General features: G+C 42.2%; 1 protein-coding gene across 1 annotated transcript in view; it reads right to left on the reverse strand.

Moving 5' to 3' along the window:
• Positions 1–18,480, reverse strand: part of LOC130113067 (uncharacterized) — a 1,140,561-nt gene extending 1,122,081 nt beyond the window's left edge. The window contains exons 1-2 of the mRNA XM_056280578.1: positions 18,414–18,480; positions 4,954–5,254 (exon numbers count right to left, since the gene is read on the reverse strand). Coding sequence (XP_056136553.1) covers positions 4,954–5,254; positions 18,414–18,456 — 344 coding nt within the window. The 5' untranslated portion in view covers positions 18,457–18,480. The remainder of the gene's footprint in view (positions 1–4,953; positions 5,255–18,413) is intronic.
• Positions 18,481–25,942: the final 7,462 nt, after the last annotated feature.

Genomic DNA, 25,942 nt, shown 5'->3' on the forward strand with positions numbered 1-25,942 from the left:
TCTAGATACTCTCAATAGAATGCTATTTTCCCTCCACTTTTTTACTTTTACATTTATTCAAAGGGTGTTTTTGTGTTTCATCAGGAAACAGTGGTTGAAGTTTTTAGTGAGTTGAGGTTGTGTCATCTGGTGGATCATCTCTTAACTGTTCAGGGACAGAGAGGGTTTTTGTACAGGTCTACCAGTGGTTTGTGTTACTGTGTGTCTCCGGCACAATAATACACAGCTGAGTCTTCAGGCTGCATATTCTGTCCTTTTTGAGTCACTATCTTACTGGAAGCTTCTAAAGAGATACTGAACTTGTTTTTTAGTGAATCTTTGTAGGATGTGTCCCCGGTATATATCATTCCAATCCACTCCAGTCCTTTTCCTGCAGGCTGTCTGATCCAGGCTGTCCAGTAGCTACTAACAGAATAAGAGACCTGACAGGTGATGGTCAGTGGTTGTCCCTGCTGGACAGTCAGAGATGCTGGTTGATTCAACTGCTCACTGTTCACACCTGTAGAAGAGAGAGAAAAAAGTTGAAAACTCAACTTTGTGCCTCAGTGCAGAAAGGATAAACAGAAGAAGCTTTGTGGTCCTGAATGTTTCTCCCTCAAAGAGACTCACAGGATCCAGCTGCCAGCAGCAGCAGCAGCAGAGCTACAGACAACATGGTTTGTGTTGAAGTTGAACTGCTGGGAGCTGCTCTTCTTCTGGTCCAACTAAGAGCCTGGTATGAACTTCTTATAGTGGACTAACAAGGAAGTATACTTTGCATAGAATAGGACACCTACATACTAAAGTGTTCCAGGAATAGTCACTAGTCTTATGTAAATATGAATAGAGCTTGATTGCTTGTTTTCTAATAATCTTCCCTGAACACACACAGCAAAACCTTACATTTCTTTCTCAAGAGAGATTTGAATAACAACTTGGTGACCTGACACAAATACAGAAGTGGACATGTTCTTTGTGCCAGTCTTAGATTTCAGTGAAAGACTGGATTGCTGGATCATTTTAATTCCAGCTTGAGAAAGTGAATGCGAAGGATTACTTTGTATGTGGAGTACATTTGGGCTGTTTTGATGTGTCCATCTTGCACAATAAAACACCTGCTTCACTCAAATAACTGACAGGTGGATGTCCTGAGCAGCAAAGCAGAGGAACTACAAGGTGTTTTGTACTGTATATACCAACTAGTAAAATGCTCCAGACAAATACATAACTCATGTGTACTTAGTATTGTTACATAAATGATAAGATCAGGTTTTGCTGATCAACGAGACTCTTTTTAGTCATCTTTTTTGTTCTTGCCTTCATGCAATAGAACCAGCACTTATTTTACTTTGGTCCCTTTTAGCCCATGGTGTTATCGACAGTTATTTTCTGCTATTTTCCAGTGTACTTCTCTTCTCCAGCAAATATTCATATTCACCCAAATTAATGTTGACAGCAGGTGTTTCCTTCACAGTAAATACTATGTGTTAAGTCCCCTTTGCTAACATTACTGACTGACATCTTACTTCCTCAAAAAGTTGTCTTAGTGTCATGTGGGACATATTCCTCCCCACTACTGTCTGAGTGTACAGCAACAAAAAGACACAACACCCCATGCTATTTACAGTAACTTGAGACATTAGCCATCTTTAATGCTCAGTATCATGTTTCTGCTTTGGCTGCTTCTGTCCACTGCTTGTATGTATTCTAAGAGGGGTTTATGCTCCATGTTTGGTGGATATAATGCTTCCACTATTGTGGACAGTAAGCGGCTATATAGAGAGATCCTTTCTTTGAAAAACAAAACAAAACAAAACACATTTTCATTGGTATCCAGTAAATATTCCTAACAGACATACTAACATATCTAACGCATTAATATCTCAGTTGGGTATTTATCTTGACAGAATATAGAGTTTAAAAACTGGCCGTCATTTTGACCGCCCATGGTGGTTTTAGGTAGGAGTGAAATCCCGGTCGTTCTAGTGTTAAACAGGTAAAGTCAAACACTACAGGCAAGTATCCATGAGAAAGGTCCACCAATCAGCAAACACAATCCTAAACCATCAAACCCAAATGCATTGAAAATAAACCAACACATCGTGCAAAACATTAGTAGCCATTGGTCTCTCCTTTATCATGACAGTTACTTAACTGAACACACAAACACATTAGAAGTTAATCACACACATAAACATATTAGTACGTGTCTCCTACTGAGCTAAACGCCACCAAAATTCAGGTGATGCATGCTGCACCTCCGCTGGCCACATGCCACCCCACGCCGGCCACTGAGAAAAAGGAGCCCAGCCAGCTGCACAGCAGTATGCCAACCAGCAATCTAACAATCAAAATAATGCCTCCAAAACACTCAACATTCTGTTAATACAACTTAAACTACAGCTACACAGAGACCAGAGACCTTTCATTTGTGGGCGTAGTCCCCCATCTATAGCATTTACTGTGTAATAGCGCCTAAACTCAATGTGCAGGTCTAATCAGTGGATAGTGAAACTGAATCTGGTTAGTAAACAAACATAAATTAGGAAAATTTAAAAAAAATGATGGAGAAGGGTGTCTGTTTTTACAACCCAATATTTTCCAGTCCTCTACAATAACACAGCTTTTCGTCATCCCTGTATTTCTTGATAATCAGACCTTAGTACTTCTTCTTGAACTGTGTAATGTTTGTACTTTGTTTGAGCTCCATGGTCAGACTGTTCCACAATTTTACCCCACAGATTGAAATCCCCATGCCCTTCAAAGTTGTACGAACACGTAATTTCTTGAAGTTTAATTTCACTCCCAAATGATATTCCGGAGGGTGTGCTCCAATTATCGGGGTATCACATTGCTCAGCCTCCCTGGGAAGTTTACTCTAGGGTGCTGGAAAGGAGGCTCGAACCGATTGTCGAACCTTGGATCCAGGAGGAAAAATGCGGATCCCGTCCTGGCCGTGGAACAAGGGGCCAACTCTTTACCCTTGCGGAAGTGCTCAGGGAGGCATGGGAGGTTGACCACCCAGTCTACAAGTGTTTTATGGCCTTGGAGAAGGCTTACAAGCATGTACCCCGGGGCACTCTGTTAGGGGTACTGTGGGAGAATGGGGTACTGGGGCAGTTGCTACAAGCCATCCGGTCTTTTTATAACCAAAGTGAGAGCTGTGTCCGTATTCTCAGCATGTCAAACATGTTTTCGTGGGTGTCGGACTCCGCCAAGGTTGTCCCTTGTCTCCAATTCTGTTTGATACATTGATGGACAGGATCTCAAGGCACAGCCAAGGTGAGGAGTGTGTCCGTTTTTGGAGCCTTAGAATTGCATCTCTGCTCTTCGCAGATGATGTGGTTTTGTTGGCTTTATTAGAACGCGACCTCCAGCACGCACTGGGGCGGTTTGTAGCTGATTGTGAAATGGCCGGGATGAGAGTCAGCACCTCCAAGTCTGAGGCCATGGTTCTCAACCAGAAAATGGTGGGTTGCTCCCTCTGTGTTGGGGATGAGTTGTTGCCTCAAGTGAAGGAGTTCAAGTATCTCGGGGTCTTGTTCACGAGTGAGGGTAGGATGGAGAGGGAGATTGACAGGCGGTTTGGTGCAGCATCAGTAGTAATACGGACGTTGTACTGGACTGTTGTGTTGTAGAGGGACCTGAGCTGGAAGGCAAAGTTCTCAGTTTACCAGTCAAACTTTGTTCCAACCCTCACCTACTGTCAAAAGCTTTATGTAGTGACCGAAAGGGTGAGATCGTAGATACAAGTGGCTGAAATTAGTTTGCTCCGTATGGTGTCTGGGCACAGCCTTATAGATTGTGTGAGGAGCTCAGACATCCGGAAGGAGCTCGGAGTAGAGCCGCTGCTCCTTCGTGTCGAAAGGAGCCAGCTGAAGTGGTTCGGGCATCTGATTAGGATGCCGCCTGGACGCCTTCCTTTGGAGGTTTTCCGGGCTCGCCAACTGGGAGGAGACCCAGGGGTAGACCCAGAACTCGCTGGAGGGACGACATGTCCAATTTGGCCTGGGAAAGTCTTGGTATCCCCCAGGAGGACCTGGAGGGCGTTGCTGGGGAGAGGGACATATGGAGTGCCCTACTTACCTTGCTGCGACCGCAACCCAACCCCGGAGAAGTGGGTGAAGATGAGATGAGATTCAATTATATTCCCCTTCTCTATCTGAGAATATTTGTTGTATATTACTCGGTAGTAGATTGTTTCTTGCTTTGAACATTATTTGTGTTGTGTTAAATTCTACTAAATCCCTGAACTTCAAGGCACTTGACTTTAAAAATAGCTTGTTGGTGTGTTCACGATATCCTACCTTATTAACTATCCTTATGGCTCTTTTTTGTAGTGTACATAATGGTTGTAGGTTGGTGTTGTAGGTGTTACCCCATACCTCCACACAGTAGATCAGGTATGGTAAAATAAATGAACAATACAGAGTGTACAATGACTTATGATCCAGAATGTGTCTTGCTATTCTCATGACTGCAATGCTCCTTGCCAGCTTTGCTCACACATATGTTATGTGAGGCTTCCAGCAGATGTTGTGGTCTAGTATCACACCTAGACATTTATTTTCATATACTCTTTCAAGTGGGAAATTTTCTATCCCTACTTTTACTTTGTTGTCTATTTTATGATTTCCAAACAACATAAATACATAATGTAGAGCAAAATATAAAGTTTCTTATGTTCCCAATGTGGCATCCATTTATTTGCACAAGATTGAGATGTAAATCTGGATAAGATTAGTAAATATATAGATGTTTCTTCATAAATAGATTTATTTAGGTACTCTCAATAGAATGCTATTTTCCTTCCAGTTTTCCTTTTACATTTATTCAAAGGGTGTTTTTGTGTTTCATCAAGAAACAGTGGTTGAAGTTTTTAGTGAGTTGAGGTTGTGTCATCTGGTGGATCATCTCTTAACTGTTCAGGGACAGAGAGGGTTTTTGTACAGGTCTACCAGTGGTTTGTGTTACTGTGTGTCTCTGGCACAATAATACACAGCTGAGTCTTCAGGCTGCATATTCTGTCCTGTTAGAGTCGCTGTCTTACTGGAAGCTGCTAAAGAGATACTGAACTTGTTTTTTAGTGACTCTTTGTAGTATGTGCCCCCAGTATATATCCATCCAATCCACTCCAGTCCTTTTCCTGCAGGCTGTCTGACCCAGGCTGTCGCGTAGGTACTAACAGAATAAGAGACCTGACAGGTGATGGTCAGTGGTTGTCCTGGCTGGACAGTCAGAGACGCTGGTTGATTCAACTGCTCACTGTTCACACCTGTAGAAGAGAGAGAAAAAAGTTGAAAACTCAACTTTGTGCCTCAGTGCAGAAAGGATAAACAGAAGAAGCTTTGTGGTCCTGAATGTTTCTCCCTCAAAGAGACTCACAGGATCCAGCTGCCAGCAGCAGCAGCAGCAGAGCTACAGACAACATGGTTTGTGTTGAAGTTGAACTGCTGGGAGCTGCTCTTCTTCTGGTCCAACTAAGAGCCTGGTATGAACTTCTTATAGTGGACTAACAAGGAAGTATACTTTGCATAGAATAGGACACCTACATACTAAAGTGTTCCAGGAATAGTCACTAGTCTTATGTAAATATGAATAGAGCTTGATTGCTTGTTTTCTAATAATCTTCCCTGAACACACACAGCAAAACCTTACATTTCTTTCTCAAGAGAGATTTGAATAACAACTTGGTGACCTGACACAAATACAGAAGTGGACATGTTCTTTGTGTCAGTCTTAGATTTCAGTGAAAGACTGGATTGCTGGATCATTTTAATTCCAGCTTGAGAAAGTGAATGTGAAGGATTACTTTGTATGTGGAGTACATTTGGGCTGTTTTGATGTGTCCGTCTTGCACAATAAAACACCTGCTTAACTCAAATAACTGACAGGTGGATGTCCTGAGCAGCAAAGCAGAGGAACTACAAGGTGTTTTGTACTGTATATACCAACTAGTAAAATGCTCCACACAAATACATAACTCATGTGTACTTAGTATTGTTACATAAATGATGAGATCAGGTTTTTTTTCTAGTGTACTTCTCTTCTCCAGCAAATATTAATATTCAGCCAAAGTAATGTTGACAGCAGGTGTTTCCTTCACAGTAAATACTATGTGTTAAGTCCCCTTTGCTAACATTACTGACTGACATCTTACTTCCTCAAAAAGTTGTCTTAGTGTCATGTGGGACATATTCCTCCCCACTACTGTCTGAGTGTACAGCAACAAAAAGACACAACACCCCATGCTATTTACAGTAACTTGAGACATTAGCCATCTTTAATGCTCAGTATCATGTTTCTGCTTTGGCTGCTTCTGTCCACTGCTTGTATGTATTCTAAGAGGGGTTTATGCTCCATGTTTGGTGGATATAATGCTTCCACTATTGTGGACAGTAAGCGGATAGATATATATATATATATATATATATATATATATATATATATATATATATATGTGTGTGTGTGTGTGTGTGTGTATATATATATATATATATATGTATATGTATATGTATACGCATTTACATATATACATATATATATATATATATATATATATATATATATATATATATACAGAGAGAGAGAGAGATCCTTTCTTCATTAAGAAAAATCATCGGTATCCAGTAAGTATTCCTAACAGACATACTAACATATCTAACGCATTAATATCTCAGTTGGGTATTTATCTTGACAGAATATAGAGTTTAAAAACTGGCCGTCATTTTGACCGCCCATGGTGGTTTTAGGTAGGAGTGAAATCCCGGTCGTTCTAGTGTTAAACAGGTAAAGTCAAACACTACAGGCAAGTATCCATGAGAAAGGTCCACCAATCAGCAAACACAATCCTAAACCATCAAACCCAAATACATTGAAAATAAACCAACACATCGTGCAAAACATTAGTAGCCATTGGTCTCTCCTTTATCATGACAGTTACTTAACTGAACACACAAACGCATTAGAAGTTAATCACACACATAAACATAGTAGTATGTGTCTCCTAATGGCTAAACGCCACCAAAATTCAGGTGATGCATGCTGCACCTCCGCTGGCCACATGCCACCCCACGCCGGCCACTGAGAAAACGGAGCCCAGCCAGCTGCACAGCAGTATGCCAACCAGCAATCTAGCAATCAAAATAATGCCTCCAAAACACTCAACATTCTGTTAACACAACTTAAACTACAGCTACACAGAGACCAGAGACCTTTCATTTGTGGGCGTAGTCCCCCATCTACAGGACTAACTGTGTAATAACACCTAAACTCAATGTGCCGGTGTAATCAGCTGATAGTGAAAATGAATCTGGTAATAGTGAGGGAAAGTTAGGAAAATCTGGGAGGTAAAGCATTACCAAGAAATTTCTTCATGAACGTGTTCATAGAGGTGTGTAATAACATGCATTAAATTGCTGAAATTCAACTCCATGGGGAAACCCTGAAAAAAACTGATCAAAGATGGGGTATTGACACCAGTATTAAAAAAAAAAACTTCCGGGTTAGGTAAAAAGCTACCAAAATAATTTTTGTACATAATCTTCTGAACAAAAAAGTCTCTTGGGGTAAGTCTCTAACTCACTCGTGTGATTTTTTTAGGATTTTTAAAAGATTTTTTATTTTTTATTCTTTTTATTTTTTTTATCCCGTTCTTAAGGCCCTTTCCATCCACCCCCTCCCAGTGAGAGACCCTTGTTCTTTAATTCATCTATTCTTTTATTTTCATTTTTTGTTTTGAAAATATTGCAGTAAAATAGAGAGGAAGTGGGGGAGGGGGGAGTCCGGGGGAGGGTGATTTTTTGAAAAAGATTTAGATAAATCATTTTTTATCATAACAAATCACAGCAATGCTGTAGAAACTTACTTTTTTTTCATGATTCTGAGTTGATTGCTGGCATTTAATTTTCTCTAGATTTACTCCTTAGTGGAATAACTGCCATGCCAACTTTTGCATATATTTTTTTTGCATTTATTACAATAGTTGCAATAGTCAGAGAAAATCCATGTCAAATGCTTCACAAGTCAATGTCTGAGTCTTCTTCAAGACCATCATGAATACCATTCTTGCATGTAATGCCTTTACGAACTCCACATGCTGAGATGCACTTGACACCGTTCTTCTTGCAGCTGCATTGCCTGTTGCTGCAATCTCCATTACAATTACAGGTTGTGAACTGGAGGAGCTCCTCAGGAGCCATCGGATCTAGTGTTGGAACTGGCTCATAACCATGAACACCGAATGTCCATCCATAGTCACTGGGGTCCAGAGACATGCTCTGTAGAAGAATCCAGTCCCGGGTCTGTAGGTAGGCACGGAGAGAATGCTGTGCAGCCGCACCCTCTGTTGGAGGTCAAGTCTCTGGTTTATCAGCCCAGCCGCTGCCTTCCGTGAGAACATGGTGTACCGAATGTCACCCAGAGTAGTACCTGGTCCATTGTAAATATATTGGAAGATCGCAGTTCCAGCCTGAACCACTGCACCCTTGGTAGCATGAATGTCCGTGAAAATGCCCATATGTTTATCAATGTCCCCTGCACAAAACCTGAAAAAGTGCATTTCAAGGTTTTCTAAAGATATTTCAATATACAAATATTTCACTAAAATACGATTACTTTTATTATTATAGGCCTACTATTATTACCTGTCAAACAGAGTTGTTTTCCCATGGCCAGAAATAGCAGAAACTGTATCACACCCAGTGAATGCATGACAAAAGAGCAGGTAGCGTCTCTTTCTTTCTGAGAGAGCTTCGCGGATCTTCCTGACATCATAAGAGCCCTTGGATGTGGTTAAGAAGAGTGGGTGGTTGGTGCTTGAGCTATGGTGCACCAGCATTACCAGCACGTCTGCGTCTTCTGCTCGCAACTGTAAAGAGAGCATGTGAAAATATTTAAAAAAATCAAAACTCTTATTTTAAAGTAGTTAAGCAAATGAAAGTTAAATTTCTACACAAACTACTGACCTCAGCAGAGCCATCTTTAGCAGCAACCAATGCCTCTCTCACAATCGAAGTGTCAGCATCATTGTCAGTCTGCTCAACAGTGATGTTAAGTTTTCTGAACGTTGAGGAGAGGAGGTGAATGAGTTCACTCTTGTTATGGATGTTGTCCAAGAACTTTGCTCTTGGTGTCCAGTGCATCATATCTGGTTGAATCTGGAGATCACAGCATGATTTCTTGCTACGTCGGATGTGGTCATGATCTTTTGGTGATCTGTTATAGCCATCAAAGACTACAATGATCCTTTGAGAGTTATAGCCAAGACACTGCACGTACCTTAGGTAACTGTTGGCAATCTCCTGCCAAGTCTGGCCTTGTTCCCACTTCACCATGTAGAGAAGCCATCCTCCATCAACCACCAAAGTGGAACAGGGTTGGTTAGTGAGTTCAAGTGGATCAGTCAACTCCTTCAGGCTAGTTTTGGAAAACCCTGCCTTGTTTGCCTTGTTCATTTTGTGATCTTTGTTGCTGAAAAGGAACAATGGGACGGGAGTTAGCTCATACGCCAAGCTTGTCTCAACTGTCATATCCCGTTGAGCAAAAATGATCAGTTGGTTGAACAACTTGATGGAGTCAAGATGAATCTTCTTCTCGTTGATCTTGGGAATCTTTCTGAGTGATGACAGGGCTTGTACATTTGACTTCACCTCCATGGTTGATGTTGCTGACTGTCCATCCAGCTTTATCTGCATCTCTCTACCTTCTTCAGCTGCTCTCTCCGCATTGACTGAGTCATCCCCCGTGCTTGTGAATCCTGTAAAGAAAGATACAAGCATATTCTTGTCTCGATCGTGGTCGAATGGGTTGTTCTCTTCAAACCATTGAAGGGCAAGTTCAATTGCTTCAGCATCCAGCTTCATCTGTGTTTTGCCAAGGTCTCTGTGGAGTGGTGCATGTCTCTTTACATTTTCTTCCATGAGCTGGTTGACACTGGAGAAGTGACTTAGGGTGAGCACCCAGCACTTGTGGCTTGAATTACTGTTTCTCATCCTCCCTCTGCTCAGTCCACCTTCTGATTTGGCTGCCTTCATTAATGTTTGCTCGATGCAGATGTCACACCAGGTGCCAGACCAATCATGGCTTGAGTAACGTACAACATGGTTTCCATGGGCAGTGAAACTTTCAAAGGTCTCTTTGTAAGCAAAATTTCAAGTTCCTTCATAAGTTGACAGTACAGCCGTGCGCCTTTGGCATATTGATGATGGCCCGCAGCAGCAAAGATGTCCAGCGTCTTGGTAGCAATGCAGGACAGGTGTCCATTGTAGTCTGCAAGCCGCTCAGTCCGGATGAAGATCTTGATCACATCTACCATGTGGTGGTACTGCACCCACAGTGTAGGGGTTCTTCCTCCTTCAGCAAGTCTTTTGAACTTTTCTTCAAACCTCTGCTCAAACAGTGCCGCTCGTGAATCTGTGTGTCTGGCTCCCATCTTCCCATCAGCAACCTTCTTAATTAAGGTCCTCATTTCACCAAGCTCATCCTCGTTGAAGATATGTTTCATGGTGTGTTGATAGATGGCTGCATCAATGAGGAGGTGAGCACGGATTGCCTTGTCAAAACACCCTCCATCCAAGATGTGGCTGGCTGTCGTGCTTCCTGGATAAATCAGCTGGACCACTTCTAGTAATCCAGAATCTTCCATGATATTACCTATGGATCCAAGATAGGACTTCAGCAGGTGAAATCCGCCCAGCCTCGGCATGACAGGTAGATTGGCCTGCTTTATGATGTCCACAGCCTTCAGCCAGATTGGAAGGTCAAACGTCACAATAGTGACCCAGTCTGCAGAGAGTCACATGCACTCTTTGAGTGTGGTGAAGATGGTGTTGTGGTCATTAGGGTCACCTTTAATGACTGGGAGGTAATCAATCTGTGTGCTCTGTTTAACATTGTCTGCATGGATACTCTTCATCCAGCCATTCCAGTTGGGGTGTGGGAAGTCAGGATGTTGAGCTTTAATCACCCACCCTGCTGCCCAGAGTGTATCACCTGGTGTGAGGAGAGGCTGGTTGTGCATCACAGAAGAGGAGAGCTCAGCAATGGAGAGAAGCGTGATGGAGCTGATTCCTTTATGTTTCCTGCTGGTGAATGGGAGTATCTTCACTTGAGCTCCTTTCAGGATTTTAGCTTTCTCATGTGACTTTAATTTCACCCTGTGGACAGCAGCTATAATTTGCGGATCTGGCAAAGGTGGTGCTGGAGAAGTGACTTTGATCCAACCCATTGAATGAAACGGGGTGTTTCCACTGACAGAGACAATGTTTAAATCTATATTGTCCCCAACGAACTGAGTGACTGCATTGTTTGCTTCCGCAACCTCCATGGAGACCAGCTGATTGTCACTTTCACTGGCGGTCGGAACCGTTGGATCCTCAAGTGCGGCATCAATCGCAGCCTCATCATTGATCTGGTCATCAGTTTCTTCTACAATGGTATCAAGTGTGCCAGATGTATCTGGGATGCCATCTCCATTCCTGTCATTGAGGAAGCAGTATTTGTAGTTTTGTGTCTCTGAGTAAGACTCAGTGTATCCTAGCCGGTGTAACTTGTCGATCATCCATTTTGACCCAAATCTATGATCAAGTTGTATGGCAAGCCCCATTTCGTATGGCAATACTCCTGATCGAGGCCGATGAGCCTTGATAAAGTTCTGCCCCCAAACAGCTACTCTTTCATCGGTCTTCACTATTGGTCTCAAGAACATCTGGAGGCTCTCAGGAACAAGTGCCAGCTGACTCTGGATATCAGCCATACTGTATGCAGTGGGGTATGACTTTGGATCTAGATTAATCATGGCGATGTCGTTGCATATGAACTTTAGTGCTGTCTTTATGATTTGTGTCTTCTCATCTCCTTGCTGAAGATTAGCATGATGCTCTCGCAGAATGTTGCTTGTGTTATCTTTGAGGCAGAGTACATCTGACCTTTTCGACTGTGATGTGAAGTACAGTGTGTCATGATATTTCTCTTGGAGTTTCATCCTTAGCCATTTCTTTGAATAAGACAGGCTCTTATCGGGTGACTGATCAAACTGCTGCATCTTTTCGTGGACTTGGTCAAGCGTCATCACCCCATGCTTGAGTTCTGTGTCTAGCCATTCACATAATTCAATAAAAACAACCTCTCACTCATCATCTATTTTCTTTTGTCCTCTCTTCCTTGGTCCTTCATCTGCAGTCTTGGAGTAAGGCCTACCCTTTTCAAAAAGAAGTTTGCAGAGCAAATGATACAAGGTTTCTTCTGCTACTAAGTCATTGATCCCTTCCAGACGTCCAAGGACTTCTGTGCCCCAGTCATCTCCACGACTCCTTGCTATCTTCAGCAAGCTTGCCTTTAGTCTATCTGCAGTCACATTATCAGGCACTCTATATTTCTTTCTAGCGTCTGCTGGTTTATGTTCTTAGAGATGAGCGGGTTGGTTGCAAAGAATGCATACATTCTTGTACAGAAGCTGAACGGACCGTGAACTTGAAGAGGTGCATGCAGTTGATGCACTGAACTCAGAGCAAGTGCGCCTTCGCTTCAGCTTTGCTGTCTCTTCCTCTGCCTTTGATGCTTGAGCTGATGCCTTGGTGACCTTGACAAACTTGTTGTACAAATAATCTTTACACTTTATGTGGTATCTAAGTCTTCCTTTCATCCTTCTTCATACGCTCCAAAATTGTAGCATTTTCCATGGCTTCTGCATGTTTCAATAAAGTAGCGTAGCCTTTAGAAGTTCCTTGCAAAAGCCTCTCACCTGGCATTTCCAGGCCTTCACAGAAGAAGCACTTGAGCAGAGGTGGGTTCACATCGTTAGAAAAAATGTTGAGAATACGTACGTATCAGGTGTTGAAAGCAGTATATTCAGTCAGCCCGTGATCAATAGAGAAAAAGGATGTAAATGGCTTCAACATGTCGGGTGCCCTCTACGGCATGGGGGGGGATGATGAGTGGGAAAGTGGATGTGAATATTTTTCTGCCAGGGTCTTGGTGAAAAATAAATGCTTGCAATCAACTTAGAATAATGACAAATTCCTAGTTTGACCCCTCAAACGTAAGTTAAGTCCAATTTAAGCTTTTTTCAATTTTCGAAAATCTGTTATCGGTACCCTGACTTTGAGCAATTTTTTCGGGGGTTACCCCCGGGAGTTGAATTTCAACATTGTAATACATGTTACTACACACCTTAAGATACACATTGGTGAAGAAATTTATTGGTAACACTTTACTTCCCAGATTGGTCAAATTCCTGCTAACTTTCCCTCACTATAAGTAAATAAACATAAATTAAGAAAGGAAAGTAAAAAATAAAATAGAAGAGTGTCTGTTGTTATAACCCAATATTTTCCAGCCCTCTACATTAACACAACTCTTCATCATCCCTATATCTCTTGATAATCAGACCTTAGTACTTCTTCTTGAACTGTGTAATGTTTGTACTTTGTTTGAGCTCCATGGTCAGACTGTTCCACAATTTTACCCCACAGATTGAAATCCCCATGCTCTTTGAATTTGTACAAACACATAATGTCTTGAAGTTTAATTTCCCTCTCAGATTATATTCCGGAGGGTGTGCTCCAATTATCGGAGCATCACATTGCCCAGCCACCCTTGGAAAATGTACTCTAGGTGCTGGAAAGGAGGCTCGAACTGATTGTCGAACCTCGAATCCAGGAGGAACAATGCGGATTCCGTCCTGGCCCTGGAACAAGGAACCGACTCTTTACCCTTGCGTAAGTGCTCAGGGAGACATGGGAGTTTGACCAGCCAGTCTACATGTGTTTTGTGGACTTGGAGAAGGCTTACGACCATGTACCTCGGGGAAATCTGTTAGGGGTACTGAGGGAGTATGGGGTACCGGGGCAGTTACAACAAGCCATCCGGTCTTTGTATAACCAAAGTGAGAGCTGTGTCCGCATTCTCGGCACAAAGTCAAACATGTTTTCGTGGGTGTTGGACCCCACCAAGGTTGTCCCTTGTCTCCTATTCTGTTTGTGATATTCATGGACAGGATCTCAAGGCGCAGCCAAGGTGAGGAGTGTGTCCATTTTGGGAACCTCAGAACTGCATCTCTGCTCTTCGCAGATGATGTGGTTTTGTTGGCTTCATCACAACGCGACCTCCAGCATGCAGTGGGGCGGTTTGTGAAATGGCTGGGATGAGAGTCAGAACCTCCAAGTCTGAGGCCATGGTTCTCTACCGGAAAATGGTGGGTTGCTCCCTCCGGGTTGGGATGAGTTGTTGACTCAAGTGAAGGAGTTCAAGTATCTCGGGGTCTTGTTCACGAGTGAGGGTAGGATGGAGAGGGTGATTGACAGGCGTATTGGTGCGCCATCAGTAGTAATGTGGACATTGTACCGGACCGTTGTGGTGAAGAGGAAGATGAGCCGGAAGGCAAAACTCTCAGTTTACCAGTCAATCCTCATTCCAACCCTTACCTATGGTCATGAGCTTTGGGTAGTGACTGAAAGGGTGAGATCACTTATACAAGTGGCTGAAATTAGTTTCCTCCGTAGGGTGTCTGGGCACAGCCTTAGAGATAGGGTGAGGAGCTCGGACTTCCGGAAGGAGCGCGGAGTAGAGCCGCTGCTCCTTCGCGTTGAAAGGAGCCAGTTGAGGTGGTTCGGCATCTGATTAGGATGCGTTTAAGAGACGGTCATAATCATTCAAATGGGTTTGTCCTGGTTTTGGAGTATATCCAGTATTGTGAACTATGGAGTCTAGTTTCACAAACAAAGTGTCCAAATTGTCTGCATTTAACAGCAAACCTTACATTTCTTTCTGAAGGTAGATGTGGACAGTATGCTAGTTGGTTAATTAAGATGAATATGGAAGTGCTCCTTTTGGTTTCATCAAATCTTTGATTTCAGTGAAAATTTCAGTGTCGTGATCATTTCATTTCGACCTTGAGAAAGTCAGTAGGTTTACTTTGTAGGTGGAGGACATTTGGTTCTGTTTTGGTGCATTTGTCTCAGACAATAACAAGTCTGATTCATTCAGATAACTTAAAGATGGAAGTCCTGACCAGCATGGTAAAAGAACAGGTTTTAAAGTGTTTATCTTCTACTGGATTATATATTGCAGTAAATCCTATACACTAATCGGTCACTCAGATGTACTCAGCAGCTTGTACACTAAAGATAAGATCAGATTTGTGTCACAAGTTGGCTGCTTCTTTGCTTATTGTTGTTCTTGGTTTTCATACAATATTGCTTACAGTTATAAAAAAATCAAAATAAAATATTACAGCAGTAGAAATTAGAATTGTACTACACTAACTTTGCCATGGCCCAAAATTAGACAATCTAAAATGTTAATGTAAGCATACTTTAAACATAATTTAAGTTAATGGCATTCATGATTAAAACCAAATTATGACTTACACGAGCTTCAACTGGCTTTTAGTTGCCCTCTCTATATAAATTAAACCACCAATGTGTGTGTGTGTGTGTGTGTGTGTGTGTGTGTGTGTGTGTGTGTGTGTGTGTGTGTGTGTGTGTTGGGGGATTGGTGCCCCTTATAGGTCCCAGGAATTTTTTTTCAGCCCTTCCACTCACTAGTACCACCACAGTATTGGTATTGAGTGGAAGGGCTGAACAAAAATACAGGGCAGTACAGCGGGACAACACTTGAGTTAAAAGTATGTCCACCTCCAGCAATGACTGTCATGCGACACAGTTTGCAGAGTATAGTTTTCTTTTTGGTGTTGGGTTTTCTAAATCCAAACCATGTCCACACAACAAAAGTTGCAACCCTTTTAGTAACAAATTCATCTCCCCCATCTTGGGTTGGTTTGGATGCCTCCTCTTGTTCTGTATTTGTAATTTCACTCACCTCCATGTTTCCTCGTCACGTCATCTACTTCGTCTTTATCATCTTAACTTTTATGGCGGTTGGGGAAGGACCAAGATGGCATCGTAGGAACATCTCTATTTGGTAGCTCTACAAAAATGTGCATTAATCTCTGCAACAGACATGTTACAATCTACTAGGTCAAGTCCAAGTACTTAACAATCAACGTTAACTACTTTTGCCCTATCAAAGCCCTATCAAAGTTTGGTTTCGTGGACTTCTTTTGTAAAACTATCACACTCTTTATAATAATGGTAGTAGCTCAATTAAGTTAAAATATAGTACTTCTCCAAGTTCAACCGTTATCGCGGAGTTAGACAAGGTTGTCCCATTTCCCCTTATCGCTTTTTGATCACTGCACAACTTCTTGCTACTTACAGTTCCAATAGTGATTTGCAGGGTGTAGTGGTTGCGGACAGACAGGTCTTCATCAGTCAGCTGGCAGACGATACAGCCCTCTTCTTAAAAGATGCTACTCAAATTCCTCGTGCTTTGGACCTTATTAAGAATTTTCCAATGCTTCCGGTTTATGTTTAAACATGAACAAATGTGAATTAATACCTCACAAGACATGTGAAATGTCATCTGTATGTGGTATTCCAATTAAGAATCAAGTTACATATTTGGGTGTAAATATTAGAATAGATGAATCTGTAAGATGTTCTTTGAATTTTGAGCCAGTCATTGAAAGGCCAGGCAACAAACGCAATATATGGTTACAGTTGTTTTTGATGCCATTCCTTCCGGTGCTCTGATGCTGATAAGAGACTCAAAATTAAGTGTTTCTGTTGAACATAATGTGCAGTCTCACATATACAGCCAGTCAGCCACTGTATTATTTATTGCGCTATAAGCAGCTATTTTGGTCCTTGCGGGTATCCATATGTGTGTGTGTGTGTGTGTATGACTTCTGCGCATGTGCAATAAAGTTTTCTTCCTGCCCCACCAAGTACGACTGGAAGTCTAATGTTTGCTCCTGCAGTCTAACTCTACAAAAGTATATTAACATACCAAACAAGTATGTAGCTAGACATCCGTGACATAAATATGAACAATGCAACACACCTGATAACTAATAAAGTGACAGAAGTCATGTTTAAACTAACTCATAGATTCTACCCTGCTAAATTATATCTTAAAAGGCTTAAAAATGATGTTGATATTGGTTGCTCGTTTTGTGTTACTATGCCTGAAACTGCTCTGCATCTGTTTTGGTATTGTACACATACTAAAAAGTTTTGGTCTGACGTCCTTTATTTTATTCAAATACACATTATTGCTGATCTTTCCTTTACCTTTACCTCTCTGAGCATCACATATTGCGGCGGATGTGTTCGATTTAAAGTCAGGTGAAAGCCTGGTGCGTCTCACACAGACGCTAAGGGTGCGTCGTGCGTCAGTATCAGACGCCAAACATTTCCCATGACGCCAGCATCCTTCTTCTCGTAACTGGCTACATCTTGGACCCTGGCTGGTCTACAAGGGACTCGGAGGAGGTCTGGACCCTACACGTGCGGTACGCAGGCACACCGGGGTGTGTGGCTATTCCCTGATGCCCACCACCCAGCCCCCAGCTATGGGGTAAATAGTGCCACCTAGTGGATACCTCGGGTCTGTGGGGGTAAACCCCTACACAACATCAACGTCTACACTGCTGTGGTTTTTTGTTTTTCTTGCCCTTTTGTGAGTGTTTAAGTGGGAGAGTACTGCTGCCGCCATGTGTGGCTGCTGCTTCTCCCTCTCGTAGCCCCCCTTCCCCTCCACCCTGTATGTCTGTTGTGTTTATCTGTTGTCTTCTTTCACCCTGTTTATTGTAAAGCCACTTTGAGTGTTAGAGAAGCGCTATAGAAGTTTAATTTAGTGGTATTATTATTAAAATATAAAGTTTCTTATAGTCCTAATATGGCACCCATTTATTTGGAGAAGAATGAGATGTGAATTTAGATAAGATTTGTAAACCTTTATATATTTCTTCATAAATAGGTTTATTTAGATACTCTCAATAGAATGCTATTTTCCCTCCACTATTCTACTTTTACATTTATTCAAAGGGTGTTTTTGTGTTTCATCAGGAAACAGTGGTTGAAGTTTTTAGTGAGTTGAGGTTGTGTCATCTGGTGGATCATCTCTTAACTGTTCAGGGACAGAGAGGGTTTTTGTACAGGTCTACCAGTGGTTTGTGTTACTGTGTGTATCGGGCACAATAATACACAGCTGAGTCTTCAGGCTGCATATTCTGTCCTGTTAGAGTCGCTGTCTTACTGGAAGCTGCTAAAGAGATACTGAACTTGTTTTTTAGTGACTCTTTGTAGGATGTGTCCCCAGTATATATCATTCCAATCCACTCCAGTCCTTTTCCTGCAGGCTGTCTGACCCAGGCTGTCCAGTAGCTACTAACAGAATAAGAGACCTGACAGGTGATGGTCAGTGGTTGTCCCTGCTGGACAGTCAGAGACGCTGGTTGATTCAACTGCTCACTGTTCACACCTGTAGAAGAGAGAGAAAAAAGTTGAAAACTCAACTTTGTGCCTCAGTGCAGAAAGGATAAACAGAAGAAGCTTTGTGGTCCTGAATGTTTCTCCCTCAAAGAGACTCACAGGATCCAGCTGCCAGCAGCAGCAGCAGAGCTACAGACAACATGATTTGTGTTGAAGTTGAACTGCTGGGAGCTGCTCTTCTTCTGGTCCAACTAAGAGCCTGGTATGGACTTCTTATAGTGGACTAACAAGGAAGTATACTTTGCATAGAATAGGACACCTACATACTAAAGTGTTCCAGGAATAGTCACTAGTCTTATGTAAATATGAATAGAGCTTGATTGCTGGTTTTCTAATAATCTTCCCTGAACACACACAGCAAAACCTTATATTTCTTTCTCAAGAGAGATTTGAATAACAACTTGGTGACCTGACACAAATACAGAAGTGGACATGTTCTTTGTGTCAGTCTTAGATTTCAGTGAAAGACTGGATTGCTGGATCATTTTAATTCCAGCTTGAGAAAGTGAATGTGAAGGATTACTTTGTATGTGGAGTACATTTGGGCTGTTTTGATGTGTCCGTCTTGCACAATAAAACACCTGCTTCACTCAAATAACTGACAGGTGGATGTCCTGAGCAGCAAAGCAGAGGAACTACAAGGTGTTTTGTACTGTATATACCAACTAGTAAAATGCTCCACACAAATACATAACTCATGTGTACTTAGTATTGTTACATAAATGATGAGCTCAGGTTTTGCTGATCAACGAGACTCTTTTTAGTCATCTTTTTTGTTCTTGCCTTCATGCAATAGTACCAGCACTTATTTTACTTTGGTCCCTTTTAGCCCATGGTGTTATCGACAGTTATTTTCTGCTATTTTCTAGTGTACTTCTCTTCTCCAGCAAATATTCATATTCACCCAAATTAATGTTGACAGCAGGTGTTTCCTTCACAGTAAATACTATGTGTTAAGTCCCCTTTGCTAACATTACTGACTGACATCTTACTTCCTCAAAAAGTTGTCTTAGTGTCATGTGGGACATATTCCTCCCCACTACTGTCTGAGTGTACAGCAACAAAAAGACACAACACCCCATGCTATTTACAGTAACTTGAGACATTACCCATCTTTAATGCTCAGTATCATGTTTCTGCTTTGGCTGCTTCTGTCCACTGCTTGTATGTATTGTAAGAGGGGTTTATGCTCCATGGTTGGTGGATATAATGCTTCCAGTATTGTGGACAGTAAGCGAATATATAGAGAGATCCTTTCTTTGTAAAAAAAACAAAACAAAACATGTTTTCATTGGTATCCAGTAAATATCCTAACAGACATACTAACATATCTAATGCATTAATATCTCAGTTGGGTATTTATCTTGACAGAATATAAAGTTTAAAAACTGGCCGTCATTTTGACCGCCCATGGTGGTTTTAGGTAGGAGTGAAATCCCGGTCGTTCTAGTGTTAAACAGGTAAAGTCAAACACTACAGGCAAGTATCCATGAGAAAGGTCCACCAATCAGCAAACACAATCCTAAACCATCAAAACCAAATACATTGACAATAAACCAACACATCGTGCAAAACATTAGTAGCCATTGGTCTCTCCTTTATCATGACAGTTACTTAACTGAACACACAAACGCATTAGAAGTTCATCACACACATAAACATAGTAGTATGTGTCTCCTACTGAGCTAAACGCCACCAAAATTCAGGTGATGCATGCTGCACCTCCGCTGGCCACATGCCACCCCACGCTGGCCACTGAGAAAACGGAGCCCAGCCAGCTGCACAGCAGTATGCCAACCAGCAATCTAACAATCAAAATAATGCCTCCAAAACACTCAACATTCTGTTAATACAACTTAAACTACAGCTACACAGAGACCAGAGACATTTCATTTGTGGGCGTAGTCCGCCATCTACAGGACTAACTGTGTAATAGCACCTAAACTCAATGTGCAGGTCTAATCAGTGGATTGTGAAAATGTATCTGGTTATAAACAAAAATTAAATAAAATGATATAGAAGGGCGTCTGTTTTTACAACCCAATATTTTCCAGTCCTCTACATTAACACAGCTTTTCGTCATCCCCGTATTTCTTGATAATCAGACCTTTGTACTTCTTCTTGACCTGTGTAATGTTTGTACTTTGTTTGAGTTCCATGGTCAGACTGTTCCACAATTTTACCCCACAGATTGAAATCCCCATGCTCTTCAAAGTTGTACGAATACATAATTTCTTGAAGTTTAATTTCCCTCCCAAATGATATTCCGGAGGCTGTGCTCCAATTATCGGGGTATTTTCTTACAGTAACTTGAGACATTACCCATCTTTAATGCTCAGTATCATGTTTCTGCTTTGGCTGCTTCTATCCACTGCTTGTGTTACGGTTTCACCCTCAGAACCCCCGCAACCTACCTCTTCCGTTCCCTCTGGACCTCCACGGCACTCGGCTTTGCCTGAGTGTCCACTCCTCACCACCAGAGCCGGGGCGCGGTCACGTTCCCCATCACCGGACTTAGACCCTGAGGTCCCCAGCACCTCCCAACGGGCACTGCGCGTCCTTCGGCGCCACTGCTGCCATCAGCTGGCAGACTGGCAGCACGGCTCTGTTTTTCCCCGGTCACTCGTTCCCTCAGCTGTTCCCTATCTGCAACCACTTCTACCCCTACAAGAACCTGGCCTTCTCTCAAACTCATCGCCAGATCTTCCCTCTGACCTGTTGCGCAGAGCCGGCTCGCCTGCCAGCCACCCTCCCTTCCTCCCTCCCTCCTTGGGCTACTACTTTGGCTTTGAACCCGGACTACTCCTCGATTCCCCTTTGCCCTCGGACTTGGAACTTTGGCTGATACACTTACACAACACCCAACGCCCCATTCACATTTTACACACACTTAGGATAATTTACACTAACACATAGCTAGACACATTACCACCTGTCACTACACATAGCGTATTCACACCCCCCACAAACAAAACTACCTGAGCACCATACACATCCTGCATTTCCCTCTCGCCTGTTATGTTTTCCCTTTGTTAATTGTCATGAAACGTTACTAAGAGTCCTCCGCCTCCTGTGTGGTCGTCTGGGTCCTCCTGCACAACCCGTAACATATCAGGTCCCAAATCCAGCCTGGCCCTTGCATTCTTTCCATTCCTCATGTGAATTCTGCCTCTTTTCCCCAGTTTCAACCAATTACAGTGTCAGTGTTAGAGAGTACAGTCTCTGGTATGAACTCCTCCTCCTGTATCTTAGACAACATTCCCACCAAACTGCTCACGGACGGATTTTCAACCGTTAACCCCATTATTCTGCAAGTTCTTAATAGTTCTTTGGCCTCTGGTTCTTTTCCAGATAGTTTTTATCATGCCATTTTCCACACAGCAAATACATGAGTGTTGAAATTGTAGGGGCAGTGTTGAACAGAGTGTTGGTGTTGCTATAAAGTGGCGCTGCCAGTGGTGCCTGTGACTCGTCTCCGTTGTCAGAATGGAGCGCGTTCTCCATTGGTGTTCAGCTCAACCCTGACTGGGGTGGATCAAAGCCCCGCCCCCGCGTAACGGTTCTGGGAGACGTTAAAGAACTTCTCCCATTTCACACCGGCGCCATTTTCTTTGACGTGGCGAGGACGGACGGTACATGTTTCACAAGGTAAAACCAGGCTGTCTTAATCACACGCAGGATATTTTATGCTAATTTATGTGTCGTTCATGATTTGTGCTTATATAAGTTGTAACCGTGTGTTTCGTATTGAGCTAAATAGGGGGCTAACTGAACCAGACCGAGCAGCTGTGGTTCTAGCGTTAGGTGTGGCGCTCCCATCCGTCAGGTAGGTGAGTTATCGTGACGTCATGGTGACCAGTCTCCACCCTGACAACCAGCCTACTGACTACAATGCAGGGTGGTGTTATGAGCTAATGCTGGGGAGCAGTTTCAGAGCTGCACGTTGAAATGTGCAGTGTTTGGCGGGGGTGTTGCTAATCGAAGCAAGCCGGCTAACGTAGCCGCTGGTGGAAACGAGTGTGCTAGCCACTGGTGATTAGATTGGCAACTGAAATTCACATACGAATCCCATTTATTTACCAGGTGAAAACAAAACAGGAAAGAGAACAAATGTGTGTTCTCACACAATCTGACGTCAGGGTAAAATAACGGGTGTGGCGTGTTCCTACCGGACTGTGTTAAACGTGACACTATAAGGAGCGCCAACCTCCCTCCGCGGGACATATGCTAGGCCTCATGTCGGGTAACCATGCTGTGAACTAGACTAGCTATCTCCAGTTTATGGAAACGTCTTAAAAGTTGTCAGTTGCTACTACGGTGCTTTAACAAGAGCTGATTAATTAAACCAGAGCCCGAGGATATAAGGGCAGCTACATATTCAGCTGTGGTTTTGTGCAAATTAAACTGCCATTTAGTGTAAGATTATTTGAACGTTTCATTAGCTAGCTAGTTAGCTAGCAAAGCAACGAGGCACCATAGCAACCCAGGAAACAAGTTTGCTGCATAGCCTCAAGCAAAGTTTAATTTCTCACAATCACTTGTTGATGATGATAAATGGCTACGCATACATATGTAACAATTCTGAGAGTAATAATGACACATCAATGGGGCAATTGGGGGGGCTGATTTTGAGAAATTAAGCTTTTCCTGGCCTTACATCCTCTTCAATTGAATTTGTGACAGAAAGACCTTTAGGTTGCCTGTGCAGCTTTGCTGCTTGCCCTGAAATAGAATAGCCAGATAATTTCTAACAATCTGTTATCCGTCAGACAGGCTGTGGATTAATTAAGCAGTTCGTATTAACAGACCCTGGCAACTGCCAACTTTTAAGATGTTATGAAGTTAGAGATAGCAAGGATTGCCTAGTTCATAGCAAGGTTAACTGGCATGAGACCTCATGTGTATGTCTCGCGGAGGTTCATTTTTGCTCTGTAGTATCCTGTTTTTTAATACAGTACAGTCTCATCTTATATTTACCTGAGAAATACATGGGATTTGTATGTGAAAGGGTTTTTACTCTGTCAACAGTTTTGTGTTTGTTTTTTTAAACAGAGTTGGAAAATATCAGTTTAGAAAAATATCTTTATGTGTAGTCAAGGCCTGAGATTTGTGCTTTATTTCAAAGAAATACTGGTTCAAGTGGAGCACAAGGGAATCCTGAAATGAGTACGAATACCAATGAAGGAGGACCCAATTCATTCAAGAAGGTAAGTAAGTGAAGGGGCAGCGCACTGATTTTCACATCACATCTGTTGCAATTTGAGTATGAGTACTGTAGCTAATTTCCCAACTGTTTGCTAAAAAATATGTAATTTTCTCAAATAAAAACTGTTAATGTCAACACTGGTATATTCAGTTGCTCGTTTATCAGGAATACTGATTGTCACAGTTGAAAGCAATGGTCTAAAACAATAAATAATGGTATAGATGGCCTTGCAGCTTTGCTTCCTGAAGGTTATACTATTCAGTATTTGTTTAAACTAATTTAGACAGCTGTGGATTCAGCTCTGGTCATTTTAGAAGGGGTCAGTTTGTTGTGCTGCTGAATTGTATCACATATGCATGTTTTTATTATTCTGACCACCTTCTTTCAAATTTTACAAAGTCAATGTATAAACTGCAGTTAATAGTGAGGGAAATTACAGTAAGTGTTTTGCTCTCAGTTCCAGCTAAATTCAACTTGTCAAATGGAACCAATGTGGATCTGAAAGACTCCTCAGGAGCTGATGTGGCTACTGATATTTTTGATGAACTAGTGAGACATGCTGCAGTCTCTTTTGAGGTGTTCATTGAGGACTCGGGTAAGAAACAGAAACACCCCTCTCATTACATTTAAGGTATTAGCAGATACTTTTATTTTATCCAAACCGACTTACAATACATACATTTGTCATTAGGAAGAGAAACAACTATCTATCACTACGGGTACAATTTCAGGGTTTCCGCGGGGTTTTAAGAAGTATTAAAAGGTAGTAAATCAACTTGGTGAAAATTAAGGCCCTTAAAAGGTATTAATCGCCATTTTACAAGGTATTAAATTTTGCAGCTATCTTTTTCAAAGAATATCCCATTTGTAGTAAAAGTTTTTTCTGCTAAAAGTTCATGTGAAATTATTTGAACATAGCCTATAGTGCAAGCTATAGTGCAAGATTATGTATGTATACCAATATTTCAAGTTTTCTTTGATTTAAGGTGAGACACTACATGTGAATAGTGTAAACATTTTAACTAATAGATATCACCATGAAACTTCACCAGTTGTTTACTTACATTAAGACAATATGCGCTGGAGTGTGTAAGTGTGTGGAGGGAAGCGGTTGGGGGTGGGGCATTGCAGCATACCCACTACATTATACTTGACTACACCACCTTAGGTGTCACTGATGAAAACAGTTATAACTCAAAGTGGTGTCAAGATTAAAAAAAAAGTATTAAAAGGTAGTGAATTTAGCTTCAGTATTCCTGCATATACCCTGAACAACAGATATTGTAGAGCGAGCCACTGCAGTGATGTTGCCTTATGCGAAATATACTATGCAACTGAATCCTACACCCTTGTCCCCTTAGAGGAGAATGAAGTCTCGGAGGTCTCCTGCTCAGATGAGGGGTCATTCTCACCAATTGTGTCTGGAAGGTCATGCTCATCAATTCAGTCTGTGAGGTCCACGGCAAGTTCAGACTCCACTGTAATTACAGAGAGCACCAAAGCACGGAGAAGGCAACTGGTAGAAGGACCACCTAATGATAAGGTGGCAAAAGATGTGAGTTGTTCTTAGGTTGTTGGTTGAGTGTCATGTATTTTCAAAATGCATTGCAGGCTTACGTGTGACCTCTATATTGCAGATGGTCTACGTAGCTTTGCATCAAAAACCAGGAGGAGAAGATATTCAAAGAGTACAACAAAACCAAAAGCATTTCTGATCAAACAAGAAAGAAAATTGTCAACATCTTAGTGGGGGATATGATCGAGAATCATGGGTAAGTGACCAATATAGTCTTCTTCATAAACTGAAATCCTCATTAAAGTATCTGTCTTCTGTTGTCAACTTTTTACACTGGTCATGTTCAACTTATTTTGAACTAGATTTCACACTGACCTTGTCTTTAATCTGTCTTGCTATGGTGTAGGAGGGTCCCACCAGTCAATGTCCACGTTACCTAGGAAAATAGACTAGTTTGGTGTGTTAATTATGAGTTGTGCATGTTTTGACATGGTTTCTCTGTATGTTAGATTGACCAAGACTTCACAGTGCTCTTTGGAGAAGATGTCTCTGGCAAGTTTATCGCAAAATGGCCAACATTCTTCAAAACCAGGATTATCACTCTCTGCAAAGACCTTCGCCCTGGTACTCATTTGGATGACCTTCTGTCCACTCAGGAGGAATTGAATGATTATGGTAAGTGATCTTACCATAATCATTGATCTGGTAAGTGAGCTGATCCAACAGGGAAGCTGGCGTTGGATCGGCTGAGGGAGCCTGGTCTACTGCATCCCGTAGGCCCAGGGACCATGGCCCCCCGCCTAGAGCTGCACCCGAGGAGGAAGCACTGAGGGCGGTCTGACTGGATGTAGCTGCTAGCCCATGCAGACCGGCCGTTCCGACAGTCATCCTGGCTGGTGTTTGTTC

Source organism: Lampris incognitus, chromosome 5, assembly GCF_029633865.1.
Source record: "Lampris incognitus isolate fLamInc1 chromosome 5, fLamInc1.hap2, whole genome shotgun sequence".
NCBI classification, from domain to species: Eukaryota; Metazoa; Chordata; class Actinopteri; order Lampriformes; family Lampridae; genus Lampris; species Lampris incognitus.